We start from the raw sequence: 15,285 nt of genomic DNA on the forward strand, positions 1-15,285 counted from the left end.
GTCCCCTAAGGCCCATATGTTAAAGGACCTTTAGTTTAATCCTCAGATTGGTACTGAAAACATTTAAAGTTGGGGCCCAGTAGATTTTAGGTCATATTAGGGTATGCTTGAGACACCAGTCTTTTTCTCTGTTTCCAGACCATGGGTGAACAGGCTTTCTCCATATTGTACACTGCTGATAGAAATGTAAATGAGTAAAGCTACTATGAAAACTAGCATGAAGTTTCTCAAAAAGCTGAAACCCGAGCTCCATGTGATCCAGTTATACCACTCCACTCCTGAGCGTGTAGCTGACGAAGCAGAGGCCAGCACACAAGCTGACACCCAGCACCAGATGAATGGGTTTCTTAAAGTGGCACATGTACACAATGAAGTACTGTTCAGCCACAAAGAATGAAATCTTGTGGGCTGGAAAGATGGTTTCGCAGTTAAGGCACATGACTGCAAAGCCTAAGGACCCAGGTTCGATTCTCCAGGTCCCACGTAAGCCAAGATGCACAAGGTGGCACATGCATCTGGAGTTCATCTGCAGTGGCTAGAGGCCCTGGTGCACCCACTCTCTTTCTCTCCCTCTCTGTCTCTAATAAATAAAAATAAATCTAAAAAAAAAAAAAAGAGAGAGAGAGAAAGAAAAAAGAATAAACCAGGCATGGTGGTACATGCCTTTAATCCCAGCACTTGGGAGGCAGAGGTAGAAGGATGGCGTGAGTTTGAGGCCACCCTCAGACCACATAGTGAATTACAGGTCAGCCTGAACTGGAGCAAAACCCTACCTTGAAAAAAAAAAAATTTAAAAAAAAAAGAAATCACGCAATTTGTAGAAATAAAAATGGTGGAAACTGGAGATTGCCATACAAAGTAAAATAAGCCAACCCTCTAAAAATGTGTTCGCTCTTTTATGTGGAAACTTAAAGGAAACAAAAGCCAAAACGAAAAGAGAAGCATTAATAAAGGAAAGGGGATGAGTGACAGGGAGGTGAAGGGCGTGACAGAGAACCAAGCTCGGTACACAGGGAGGGACGGAAACACAAAGCACAATCATCAACTTCTACAATTACTCTGACTAAATATACAACTAAAATGCTGGGTTCTAGCGTTATCAAATTAAATATATATAAGTATAATGGACTTTTATCAAGGTAGGGGGTCTCACTCTAGCCCAGGCTGACCTGGAATTCACTATGTACTCTCAGGGTGGCCTGGAACTCACTGCAATCCTCCTACCTCTGCCTCCCAAGTGCTAGGATTAAAAGCGTGTGCTGCCACGCCCAGCTTCACAATGGACTTTTAAATTGATCAGTGAAGCCAGGCATACTGCATTTGAAATCCTAGCATTTGAAAGGTGGAGGTGGAAGATCAGAAATTCAAGGATAGCTATGGCTAGAGAGCAGGGCAGGCTGGACTGGGCCACATGAAACCCTGCCTCAAGAAAACAAAAATAAAATCAATGAATATCTGTATTTGGATCTCATGGAACAATAGCTCAACCTAAATATTTTCAACTAAAGCCCAAAGCAAAACTACACAAACCACTTTAAGATTAAGCTTTAGCCAGACATTGTGGTTCACGCCTTCAACCCCAGCACTTGGGAGGCAGAGAGGTAGGATTGCTGCCCTGTGACTACATAGTAAATTCCAGGTCAGCCTGGACTAAAGTGAAACCCTACCTTGAAAAAACCAAAAAACAAACATACAAAAAAGAAAAAAGAAAAGATTCAACTTTATTTATAAACTATGTCAAATTAATAAAAAGGAAGAATTCATGAATTATAAATTATTAAAATAAGTGCTAAGAATCCAAAAATTTTAATAGGAATAAAAAGACATATTCCCCACTACTTCATTTCCCCTAAATAATTTATTTTTAGGGCTTCCAGTCTCAGGAAATAGCAAAGATAATTTAAACAATCCAAAAACCTAAAAATCACACATGACTTCTCAGTGTCACTCCATCAGATGCACTTCTCTGGTCCACCCTCAACAGCCTTTGTGTCTTCAACCCCAGCTACACTAGCCAAATCATCCATCTTCTTGCCTGCTGCATTTTGTTTGGTTTCGGGGGTGGGGGGGAGGTTTCTAGGCAGGGTCTGGCTCTAGCCTAGGGTGACGTGGAATTCACTATGCAGTCTCGGTGTACTCTTTCTGCCGTGCAAGCCCAAAAAATGCCACATAGACACCTGCACGCCCATCCATGACTACTGTGCGAGAACTGTAGTGTTGTTCTGTACATGCAGTTTTTCTAATAGTATACACATAATGGTTTAACTAAAAAACAAGGACATAGTATTTTCCTACTATCATGTCTTAGTAAATATCTAATTAGCAATAGTGTTAAAAATTGCCATTTCAGTTGCTAATCTAACTTTCATAAAAACCGTTAAATGAAGCTGGAAGGATAGCTTAGTGGTTATAGGCACCTGTTTGCAAAGCCTGAAGGCCCAGGTTCAATTCCCCTGGACTCATACAAAGCCAGATGCACAACGTGGCTCATGGGTCTGGAGTTCATTTGCAGTGGCAGGAAGCCCTGGTGTACGCATTCGCAACCCCTCCTTTCTACCTTCTTGCAAATAAATAAATGTATTTTTTAAATCACAAATGAATTTTGATCTGGAATTAGGACAGAGTTTTCAGCAATTTATGAAATAGTCCTAAACATCTTTTAGCCATTTGGTATTATGTATTTATGCAAAGTGGCAGTCTCAGCACTGACAATTATAAAAAATATAATAAGATAACAGCAAAAGACGTAGTAGCAGTCCAAGCCTACAATCCCAGCACTTGGGAAGTGGGGGCAAGAGGATGAAGAATTTAGAGTCAGGTTGGAGAGATAGCTTAGCAGTTAAGGTGCTTGCCTGTAAAGCCTAAGGACCCAGGTTTGATTCTCCAGGACCCACATAAGCTAGATTCACAAGGTAACACATGCATCTGGAGTTCATTTGCAGTAGCTGAAGACCCTGGCATGCCCATCCTCTCTCTCAAATAAATTGACAAAAAAAAAAAAAGAATTTAAGGTCATTCTCACTTATACACTGAGATGTAACAAACTGGAGGCCAACCAAAGCTACATAAAACTATCTCAAAAAGAAAAAGAAAAAACAATTTCAAAATATCTAACAACTCTGGAAAATACAGCTGATGTTTAACATCCTATAGTAACAAATATTCAGCCAAGATTTAATGATTTATGTAAAAAAAATGAGACCATCCATCTTATTAGTATTCAATTTTCATTTCATGGTAAAATTATATGTATATTAAAGAATTTATTTTAAATTAAATTTCATTCGTTAGCAGTAAATTTTCACTTATACCTATTTTCAATGCCTACATGCCTAGGGTTACATAAGAGTCTCAGGGAAAAGGAATCTCACATGGAAAAGTTTAAGACGCGCTGACCAAGAGGAGATGAACAGCTCCGCTGGCATTTACTTCTAGGTTCTCATTAAGTCCAAAGCAGAGTTGCGCCCCAGGGCCACGGAGGCAGGGTTGTGTTCTAGAGTGTGGGCACTCTACCTTCTAAGTTTTAGGTTCTTTGTGCCAGTTATAAAATATTAATTCAGAAATTCACTGTTATATACATGAATATGAAACTTTACTTTTTAGCAATAAAACTACTGTTAAATGTCTTAATTAAAAAAAAACAAAAAAAAACATAGTGTTCTCTCAAAATAACATCTTAGAGAGGCTGGAGAGATAGCTCAGAGGTTAAAGGCACTTGCCTGCAAAGCCTGATGGCCCAGGATGTACGCCCCACAAGCTACCAAAGGCAGATGCACAAAGTAGTGCATGTGTCGGGACTTCATCTGCAGTGGCCGGAGGCCCTGGCATGCACGCACACACTCTCTTTCAAATAAATAATTTTTTAAAATAACATCATAGAGCCAAGTACACACTGCACTTACCACTTTTTTAAAGTCGTCCTCTGCTTCATCAAGTTTCCCTTGCTTGAGCAGTAAGTGTCCTCTCTGTAATCTCGCCTAGAGAAATACACGGGGGTCACTGTGAGTACTACGCACTTCCAGGTTTTCTTTAAAAATAAAGGACGGAACTAACCCCTAATGAAGTGACTCATGTTGATCCTTCCAGCGCTTGTCTGACTTGGCACTGAAGCTAATTCCTAAACCAAAGAATGTGTATATACCCTGTAAAAGCATGCTTCTTAATATATTTTGCTTGACCCAAGAAAACCAAAACCACGTCCACATAAAAGTTTATGAATGAGATTTTATAACACTAGCCAAAAGGTGGAAATTGATATTTCCACCACCTAATAAATCAATAAACCAATGTGGTATGTTCACACACTGAAATATTCAGCCAAAGAAGGAATGCCCTATTGGTACGTGCTACCAAGTCAAAACCATCCTCAATGACAGAAGTCAGACACAAAAAATCACATACTATATACTTTTATTTTTGTGAAATAGCCAAACTGGATAAATCCACACTCAGCAAATGCAAGGACTATGACAGAAAAGGAGTGACCACTAATGGATACTAGGTTTCTTCTGAGGATGGTAAGAATGCCATGGAACTAGATACTGATGATTACACAACCTTAAAAATATACCAAAAAAGCCGGCCGTGGTAGCACATGCCTTTAATCCCAGCACTTGGGAGAAAAAGGTAGGAGGACCACCATGAGTTCAAGGCTACCCTGAGACTACATAGTGAATTCCAGGTCAGCCTGGGCTCAAGTGAGACCCTACCTCAAAAAACCAAAAAAAAAGAAAGAAAAGAAAAGAAAAGAAAAGAAAGAAAGAAAAAACACTGGATACTTTAAAATAGTGAATCATGGGCTGGAGAGATGGCTTAGCGGTTAAGCGCTTGCCTGTGAAGCCTAAGGACCCCGGTTCGAGGCTCGGTTCCCCAGGTCCCACGTTAGCCAGATGCACAAGGAGGCGCACGCGTCTGGAGTTCGTCTGCACAGGCTGGAAGCCCTGGCGCGCCCATTCTCTCTCTCTCTCCCTCTATCTTTCTCTCTGTCTCTGTCGCTCTCAAATAAATAAAAAAATTTTTAAAATATTAAAAAAAAAATAAAATAGTGAATCTGATGGTATGTGAATAAATCGTAATTTTAAAAACAATTTTGGGCAGCATAATTTGTTTCCACTAAAATAAAGTAGTATTCAGACAGTTCCAGAAGTAGGCTTGCTTTTCATTAACCCGTCAATGTAAGTATTTACTATAACCAGATAACAATAGCCCTTCCTCTTCTAATGTGCATAATTCTATTTCGTCAAAGTACAACTCCATGATGACCTATGTCATCTAGAAAAATCAGAAACCACACTGAAGTTCCATGTAAGCTTACACGTTGTTTTTACATTACATCCGCTATTCTAACTCACTTTGTCACAATGCTAGAAAAACGAGCTGCTTAGTCTTCATGACGGTTATGCTCCAGCTGTGTCAAGTAATAAGCTCAACAAAGACGTTACACCTCTCTTCCTCCCTCTCTTCCCCCCTTGCAAGTAAATTTTATGGGGGGGGGGAGGTCTGGAAAGATGGCTCAGTGGTTAAGGTGCTTGCCAGCAATGCCTAGAGATGGAGGTTCAAGTTCAAATCCCCAGTACCCATGCTGATCCAGATGCACAAAGTGATATGAGCATCTGAAGTTTTGTCTGCAGCAGCCAGAGGCCCCAGCACACCCATTAATTCATTCACATTCATTCTCTCCCCCCACCTTGCAAATAAGCAAAAAAATCAAATAAATAAATGAGATGTGATGCTTGGGAACTCTCTCTTAAAATAATAGCACTAATCCGAACCAAACATGTACTCCACATTTAGTCGTTGTCTCAACTATTTTGGGAAATAGGGCAAGCTAGGAATAACCTATGGTCACCAAATTATTTTTAAAGTTATCTAATTGGCCAATGATTCTATTTTGCCTGTGAAAGACTTAGCTCTGTCCCACTGTTATGATCACCATAAAAGAGGCCCCAGACTCAAGTGCTGAACAGTTGGTCCTCAGTCCAGGAATTAGTAGTGGGAACTTTATGATATGGGGCCTAACTGGAGGAAATAGGTCATAGGTCATGGGCTGCATCTTGGGGGGGGGGGGGGAGAAGGCTACAAACTGCTCTGCTTCCAATTCATCATGAGGTCAAACAGCCTCCTCCTTACTTAGGCTTCCACTGCCAGAGGCGCAGAATCACTAGAGCTAAGGATGAGGGACTGAAGTCTCTGAAACCATAACCTAAAATAAATCATCTTCCTTTAAATAAGTTCTTTTTATAAGGTATATAGTCACAGCAATGATTCTGCAATGTGTGATGGGACCTACACAGGCCTTGGCAATCTTCAGCATATTACACAGACTACCAGCTTCGGAACCTCAACACTTGTGCTTTGGTTCCAAGGAGAACCCTGCTAAACCCAGCAGAGTCTCCAGGAAAGACACTGCTTCCCCGAGCCACGCTCTCCTACCTTCCTACCACATTCTTAAGTGAAACTCAGGTCACCTAACTGACGTCTTCCTCACATCTTGCCCTACATATATTTACCTTCCTACACCATAAGTCTAATACCAAATGTCAGGTGCTGAAGTATGACCTAGCACAGCCTTTGTTACTCTTTCATACAGACTTTCAGTGCTAAGAGCTCTGCTGAAGATTGTGTTGCTGTTGTTTTGAGAGTCTGACTATATTACCCAGGTTAACCTCAAACTCTGAGCTCAAGGGAGTCTCCTACCTCTACCTCCCAACTGGCTGCAATTATATTACTGTGGCCAGTAATTCCAAGGAATTTGAATTGTTTATCACTCCATTACATCACGCCTTCAATATCCTCCAATGCCAAAATACTAACTGTAAGAAGCCAATTAACTCTTCCAAGTTCCCTTAAGCTCCCCATTCACAAAGTCTAAGAGCACTTACAGCAGTGAAGTCCATCTTCAATTCAATCACTCTAGTTAAATCAGGTAGTGCTGCTTTTGATTTTCCCATAGCTAGAAAAACAGTAGCTCTCCGATAGTATGCAATGTAATTATCAGGGTCACCATCTGAAAATTAGAATAATATTAGCTCTCTTTATAACTTATTAAGAACCACATTAAGGGCTTGGATGTACCTGAGTGGTAAAGTGTTTATCTAGAATGCTCAAGGTCTTGGGTTCCATCCTCACTATAAAAAGGAAAAAAGATATTATTGTACACACCAAATGGTTTGGTTGCAAGATACAGAAATATCTAGCTGGAATAGAGCTGAAAACGTCTCTCTGGCAGCTAGCTTTCAGAATTTCAAAGGTGCTCTGCAGGCTGCTAGAAGAGAAAAGTCATCAACAGTCTTACTCAGCTGTGGACCCTGAGCTGTGGGCATCTGTGGGCAACTAGTGGCATGACTTAGGTGCATAACCAACCACTGGATTTGAGGGCCACTCCACAAGAGGTAATTCAACACCTTGTACTGTTAACCTAGTCAAAAGTGCATGGCTAAAGAGATCACAGGCCCTAATGGGGAAGCTACTACTACTACTACTACTACTGTTTTGCTAAATGGGCATACTGTGCCCTTCAAACTGCCTTTGAAATATTGTTGTTGATGTCCATAGATTAATGCTGCCCTCAGCTTGAGTTGGAGAAACCTTTGTGCAGTATGTGCTAGTTATTGCTAGACTCAAAACTGGCACAAAGTACCAACTACTGGCATCTCTATCACCCTAAGGCTGAGGGAGCGTTGCAGATGAGGGTGTAGAAAGAATTTAGAGCTGGATAATGGAACAGAGTGTGTGGAACCCCATCTTTTGGACAACATGGCCGCTGCTCTCAGCAACGCACAGCAGCTGAGGCTACCATTCTGTCACAAAAGGTTCCATCCTCCTCTAAGGAGTCATAAGCCACTACTGGTTGCCAGTGAGAAGAACTATTGTCAGTTAATGGTTGCTGGGGGAAGGAGAAATGTTTTCTTCAGTAGCATAACCACTGGTAAGTTGCCCAGAGTCCAGCAAATAACCAACCCCTCACCCATGTTCATATAAGCAACCTTAATTAAACTCACTGAGTTGCCACCACCCCCAAAAAAGGACAAAATTAAAATGGGGACATTCAGTGTGTTAGAGAAGGAGAGATAAAACAGGGTAATGATGGGTAAATATACACAACACACATGTAGAACACTGTCAAATAAAAATGCCTTCATCAGAAAATACTAGCAGAGACCAGTAAGTTAAAAAGGAGATATAAAGGGAAGAAAAAAGGGAGGAGGGTACTTAATAGGTTGGTATTGTATATATGTAAGTACAATGATTGAGATGGGGAGGTAATATGATGGAGAATGGAATTTCAAAGGGGAAAATGGGGGGAGGGAGAGTATTACCATGGGATTTTTTTTATAATCATGGAAAATGTTAATAAAAATTTAAAAAATGCCTTCATCAAAAATAAGTCATGAACATCAAAGTAAGAGAAAGACCGATTGAGAGGGGGAGCGGATATGATGGAGAATGGAATTTCAAAGGGGAAAGTGGGGGGGGGGGTATTACCATGTGATATTTTTTAGAATCATGGCAGTTGTTAATAAAAAAAATTGAAAAAAGAAAAAAATAGTCATGAAGAGACTGAGCAAGTAAGTCAGTGGTTGAGAGTACATGCTTAGCATACACAAGGCCCTCAGTTCAACCTGACAACCTTCCACGTATCTATACTTATACCCTATACCTATGCACATACAAACATTTAAAATAGGTAGGATATGTACAAACAAGTAATAGGTAGGAGGCATAAATTTCTGAAAATCTTAAAAGTAACAAGTAAGGACTTTTTTTTTTTTTTTTTTTTTTTTCCCCTTGGTTTTTCAAGGTAGGGTCTCACTCTAGCCCCGGCTGACCTGGAATTCACTATTGAGTCTCAGGGTGGCCTTGAACTCACAGTGATCCTCCTACCTCTGCCTCCCGAGTGCTGGGATTAAAGGCGTGCGCCACCATGCCCGGCAAGGACATTTTGTTTTAAGACATGCCTTTCAAAGAGATTAACTGGGGGAAAAAATTAAATTACCTTGCTGCTGCACTGAAAACAGTTTAAAATCACCAGAAAAATAACTTGTGTGGTTATAATCTATTTGAAAAGAAAAAATCTTGGGCTAGAGAAATGGCTGAGTGGTTAAGGCACTTGCCTGTGAAGCCTAAGGACCAAGGTTTGACTCTCCAGATCCACGTAAGGCAGACGCACAGGTGGAACAAGCGCACACGGCTGCACGTGCGCACAGGGGAGTGCATACATCTGGAGTTCAACTTCAGTGGCCGGAGGCTCGGGCACACCAAATCTCTCCCTCACATGCTCACGCTCATAAAAAAATTACAAAAAAATTTAAAAAAAAAAATTTTTAATCTTTATAAGCCAGGCGTGATGGTGTCTGCCTTCCATTCCAGCACTCTGGAGCTGGAGTAGGAGGACTGCCATAAGTTTGAAGCCAGCTTGGAGTTACAGAGTTCCATGTCAGCCTGAGTTAAAGTGAGGCCTAACTTAAGGAAAGAAAGAAATCTTTATAGACAATTACTCTCACCTAATACTCACAAAACAATCCTTTAGGTAACAAGATGAAAACTGCTTGGAAATTAGCAGGTAACTTATTTAAAACTACATTTTATTTTTTAACTGGACCAATGCTACATGTTATCAAGAGACAGCAACAAGATTAAAATTCATGTTTTCTATTATTCCAAACAGCTAATAACATCTATAAATGTCAAAACTTAAGAAAAGCATCAAGAAAAATACTGCTGAACCAAAATCTGCCTGCATTTTTGGAGTAACCTTTAACAGGAGATTTTCTCCTTTCCTACCTGCCACTGAATGGTCAGTCTTACTCTCCGCACAGTAAGGTGAGACTCGTAAGTCAGTACACAGGACTCAGAAAACTCTGCAAGCCCTCACTCAGAATCTCTCTATTCTGGACATGTCACCTACTCGGCACAACCAGCTGTAAAGACAGCTGATGTGACAGACAGACACAGTAAGTACAGAGAGGCAGCAGCAGGAAGACAAGTTGGAAGCCGACCAAAACTAAAGCATCAGTGAGCCAGAAAGTCACCCAGGAGCATCAGTCAGCACCCCGCTGTGACCCAGCCACCAAGAAATGTGTGTGGCATTGAGCGAAATTTGCTTCAGAAGGCAGAAAATGAAAAAGCACATTGAGAAAACTTTACTACCAAAGTCCTGACTTATTCTTAGGACTTACCATGACAAGGTTATGTTAGTATGCTATATTATGATAGCAGGTATATATGCACATATGCATTCAAGTGTTGTGTGTTCATTTTATTAATCTATTTATTTCACCCTGGATTCAAAAAGTATTTCCAGTGACTTACTGAACATGAAACAATGCTAAAGGTGTTATCCAGTAAAGGAAATGCTGATTACAATTAAGTAAGCCATCCAGGAGATGGTGTGGGTTATAATACAAACCTATTGCAGCATGGAACTGAGACAATGCATCTGCTAGCTGTCCAGCTGCTAGTAATTTCTTGCCCAATTCAAGATGTTTCTCAACATCTGCATTTACTCCACATTCAGCGCCTAAAACAATAAATAAAATCATCAATTAACTTTCCATGAACAAAAGTTTAACTCTTAATAAAAAGTTACAGATAGCAGCAACGGGTTCAGTCCACTACTAAGATGTGAAAAGTCACAAGAAGCTGAAAAATGACCTAGAGAATAAACCACAATGCTTCATTCTATAGAGTTCAAGAAGCCCCAAAATATGCCCCAATTCAAGTTATCGAGTCAAGAGAATATAACTAGTCCCAAAAATAAAAGTAAACTACCTGGTTAAGATTATTTTGGATAATAAAATCAGAACTGTTGAGGCAGAATCTCATCTTAATGCATATTAATAGTTGGCCGTAGTATTATATTCTTGCTGAGCATCTCCAATGTACCAGGCACTGTTCTCAGTATGTGGAATAAGTGACCAACAGACAAGAAACCTGCCCCCAGCCATCTCCCAGTACGCAACACTATGGAGGGAGGAGACACACATATTACAGTGAATTACATAGCATATTAGTAAGAATTACTGTGGACAAGTCAAGTGATTTGAGGAGGACAGGAACGGGGGAGAGCTTACTGCAGTGGACAAAGAGTTCAAGGGTAGAACTCCTTGAGAAGCTGACATGTGGGCCAGGCCTGGAGAACTCACCATGTAGACATCTAGAAAATGGCTGTTTTCCAAGAAGTCACTGCGTAAGGTTTACAGCAAGGGCCCTAATGTGCAGATATGTTCCAGGAGCAGAACAGCGAGAGCGGCAGACCAACACAAAAGCAAGCAAGTAAATAAATCAGAGGCGGCGGCAGCAGTACGCGGTCAAAGAGTAGAGGACCAGACATACACGCTTTGGGTCTGACTCTTGATGAACAAGCAGCAGGAACTACTGAGGCATTTTAAGTAGAATAACATCGGACAGAATGAGCCAATTATCTGCAAACTGCCTCTCCGTTCTAAATTCCTCCTTGGCCGCTGCACGGTAATAATGCACTGCAGTTTGAGGCATTTCTCTCTGACAATGAGTGCAAGGTTAAGTTGTACCAGTGAAGGGAGATAGAGATTTGCAGGAGAAGGGCCCTCTGGTTGCGCTAGCTGGCTTCCCTTTGTGCGGCTGCCCTTGCGCGGTTTCCATGTGGGTGCTAACCAGCTGTATGTCATGTCGAGGGGAAATACACTGGACTGGGAACTTATTTTGGAACCTGCTGAAACCAACAGCTTGAGCCTCTCTTACAAGAACAGTTTCCCCCTTCCTTTTGTGAGAAGCTAGCCTTCCAGAGGCATTCCCCCCCACCCAGAAAAAAATAAAAAAATAACTGCTGTTCGCACAATGCAGACACCACAACCCCATGGGGAATACCTGCCACCCCACTGAGGAGAGTCCCCAACAGAATGGGGGCAGAGACAAGGAAAAAGAGGGTACCAACACATGAAGCAGCCATACAAAATATGTTGTTAATAACAGTAATAAAAGAAAAATATATAAAGAAGTAAAAACCCTAACTCAACCAAAGCACAAGCCTTGAAATGGTATGCTCATCCTCCTGGGGAGCCTTTGTAACCATTCCCTAGCCACTAATCTATAATCAGCAGGCTCAAGAAGACAGTCACTAGGACCCAAAGGACACAGCAAAAAGCCCACAAGACTGCTGATAAGGTCCCTCAGCCCACTAAGATGCAAGAGCAAGGAAGGAGGAGGAGGAGCACTACCACTGCCTGGGGTCTAACTCCCTGAATCCCGGGGCTGTGGACGCTTAAGCAGCAGCCCAGCAACTAGAGCAAAGGGCCATTCACTGTTTGTAAATGAAAGTTCACTGGAACAGAGCCAAGCCCACTAATGAATGAGTATTATCAGTGGCAGCGTCCATACTCCAACCACAAAGTTTAGCAGTTGTGACAAAAAACATATGGTCTGCAAGCCATACAGTATCTGATCCTTTGCAGACAATGACTGCCTACTCCTACACTGGAGGTAGCACTAGACATCTACATTGAAAAAGATGAAGATTCCAGTTTCCCTAAAATGCCATTATTTAGAAGGGATCCAAATGCTTAACAGAGGACAACCATCTTCCCACTTTTGTTCTATGAACGGGCCTTTCCGAGGGCCCTGAGAAACGCGCTGGTGAGGGCACTGCGGCCCTGCCAGCTGTCACTCCCTCGAGATGAGCTGCACCCCTGGGAGGGTGCCGCCACTGCGCCGGGCTTCCCGAGGGCCATGGAGCACCTCAAGCAACAGCACCTACATCAGAACCAGGGGCAGGACCACCACCTGTGAAAGCACCCGCTACAGAAAAGTGTCCTGTGTGTGTGTGTGTGTGTGTGTGTGCGTGTGTGTACGCGCACACGTGCAGGCGTGACAGCATACTCATCGTGACATGCGTGCTGAGGTCAGGGGAGGCCTCTGTGCTCCACTTCCTATAAGACAGCGTGTCTGGCTGTTACAAAGCAGCTTGGCACGGGTGTGAAGGAACTGAACTCGGGCTGGCTGACTGCAAGCAAGGCAGGCCTCTAAGTGCTAAGCCACCTCCCAGCCAGAAGGGACTTTTGCCAGCATACTAATCAAAACCGCTCCACCATCCCATGATGATCCACTCTATGCGGGATCTGCTTATCACCAGGAGCACACTGCACAGCACACGAGGTACGGGGTGCTCCCACCCATGGGGTTACCGCAGTTACCACAGTACCTACACAGCAGTGCTTACAGTGCCACCTGGCCACTCTGTACTCCTTATGGCACTGAAACCAACAGAGGGCAGAAGGAAGGGAGGAGACAGGTCCGTGGTGGTGGTAAGGATGGAGGCTCAGTGACCAAGTGCTTGCCTAGGTTGCCCAAAGCCCTGGGTGTGATCCTCACTCAGCACCACATAATGCAGGTGTGGTCACACCTGTGATTTCAAGACCCGGGCTGTTGAGACACTAAAGAGGGAAGATGGTGTGTAGGTTACACAAGGTCACTCTGGCCCAACTTTCCTCTCTCTTTTGAGACCCAGACCTTTCTTAAGATGAAACAAATAATCAGTTGTACTTGGAAACACTGATCCCAATTACCAGGGAGCCAAGCTGCTGGTAAACAGTGGCGGCACAGCAAGCTCAGCGGCTCACAGAGGACCCTTTACACTACGTGTCAGCACTTTATGACCTAACTAAAGCTTAAAAAAACTAAACCAACCAAAAATGGGCATGGTGGACTTTTAATCCCAGCATTCTAGAGGCAGAGGTAGGAGGATCGCTGCAAGTTCAAAGCCACTCTGAGACTCCACAGTGAATTTCAGGGCACCCTGGGCTAGAAGACAGACCCTACCTCAAAAAAAAAAAAACAAAAAACAAGCAACCAAACAACTGAGGCTATCTCTTTGAAAAGTAGAGTTCATAGGTTAAAAACGCAGAAAAAAATATATGAAGGCAAGAGAAATATTAGAGTTAAGGGTGACTGGACCCCTGAAGGTGAAAAGCACAGGAAAGTTTGCACTTGCTAAAAATAAAATGTGATCTGACTTCTTAACTCTTGCCTAGTTCCCTGTACCAGTTTTACAAGAAACCACAACTCCTCCTGGGAGGGCGGTCTCTCATAGGAGTTAGACACTGTAGTTGATCAAGTTCAGCCCCCAGAACTTGCTGTCAGGGCCAATCTCTTCCTGAGACGCCCCTACCCTAACCAACCAGCTGTCCCTGTGGTTCACTTGAGGGAGAAGACAGGCCACCGCCCTAAGATCATAAATAAAAGGGGAGGGAACTTCCAGCTGTGGGAGACAGTTTCCCTAGGCCCAGGCCCAGCAGGAAGTCTCCCCATCTCTTACCCTCCACATGGGCTCCTTTATTCTCTCCAGCTCTCCACATGGCAGGAGCTCCTTGAATTTTCTTTTCTCTCTTCTGCAGTTTTTTCTTTTCCAGGCCCTCCACATGGGATCTCTAACCACATGGGTGCCTTTCCATGACTCTGTACTTCCCTCAATAAATATAATAATTTAATAATTATCCTTCTCAGTGTTTTTTATTCATTTCTTTGATTAAAATTAAAAACAAACCTAGGGGGTTGGGGTTCAAGGACTCTTCTGGACCCTTAGCACCCCATTACAGACAGAAGCCACATGAATCAACTGTCACCTCATTCCCAGTCACAGATAATGAGGACTGCAGTGGCATTTTTATGTACGTGAAATTCAAAGATGAGACTCTGAGGATGATACTATCTCCAACAGCTCAACACTGACCCTGAACGAGCTCGCTATCCTCTCCAACACGTCTCTTAGCTGGACCTGGTTCTGATAATCCCTGACTCACAGACTGAGTCCTCACAGAAACAGAAATATGACTCTAGAATAAATCTAAGTCCATCTGGTCTTCTTACTAATCAGCACGTATGTTTGTAGAGTTTATACAAGAGCAAGGCATTAGAAACAGATATGTTCTGCATTAAGAAAGGAAGGCAAAATTTAAAGTCATTGTCGTAGACCTCTGAAATGACGAAAGCAAGCACCAAAATATCCTCTGGCTAAACCCTACATTTGGGATGATTCAATATATACAAATCAATAAATTTAACATACCATATAAATGGACGCAAGGACAGATATTGTATGATCATAGTTACTGAAGAATCTATTGAGAATATATCATATAATTTCACAATAAAAGCCCTGAAAAATTATGAACAGAAGGAACATGATTCAACGAAAGTAAAGATCATATGTGACATACAAGCCAACATCACACCAAGTGGGGAAAACCTAAAGCATTTCCACAAACATCAGGAACAAGACAAGAGTGGCCACTTTCACCAATCTTAAAGAGA

The 15,285-nt window shown here is 42.3% G+C and overlaps 1 protein-coding gene across 1 annotated transcript in view; it reads right to left on the minus strand.

Annotated features, from left to right (window-relative positions):
• The window catches only part of Dnajc3 (DnaJ heat shock protein family (Hsp40) member C3), a 63,961-nt gene that overhangs the window by 30,062 nt on the left and 18,614 nt on the right, over positions 1-15,285 (minus strand). Inside the window, exons 2-4 of the mRNA XM_004651054.3 lie at positions 10,409-10,519; positions 6,882-7,006; positions 3,903-3,977 (exon numbers count right to left, since the gene is read on the minus strand). Coding sequence (XP_004651111.1) covers positions 3,903-3,977; positions 6,882-7,006; positions 10,409-10,519 — 311 coding nt within the window. The remainder of the gene's footprint in view (positions 1-3,902; positions 3,978-6,881; positions 7,007-10,408; positions 10,520-15,285) is intronic.

The sequence above is a fragment of the Jaculus jaculus genome, chromosome 3, assembly GCF_020740685.1.
Source record: "Jaculus jaculus isolate mJacJac1 chromosome 3, mJacJac1.mat.Y.cur, whole genome shotgun sequence".
NCBI classification, from domain to species: domain Eukaryota; kingdom Metazoa; phylum Chordata; class Mammalia; order Rodentia; family Dipodidae; genus Jaculus; species Jaculus jaculus.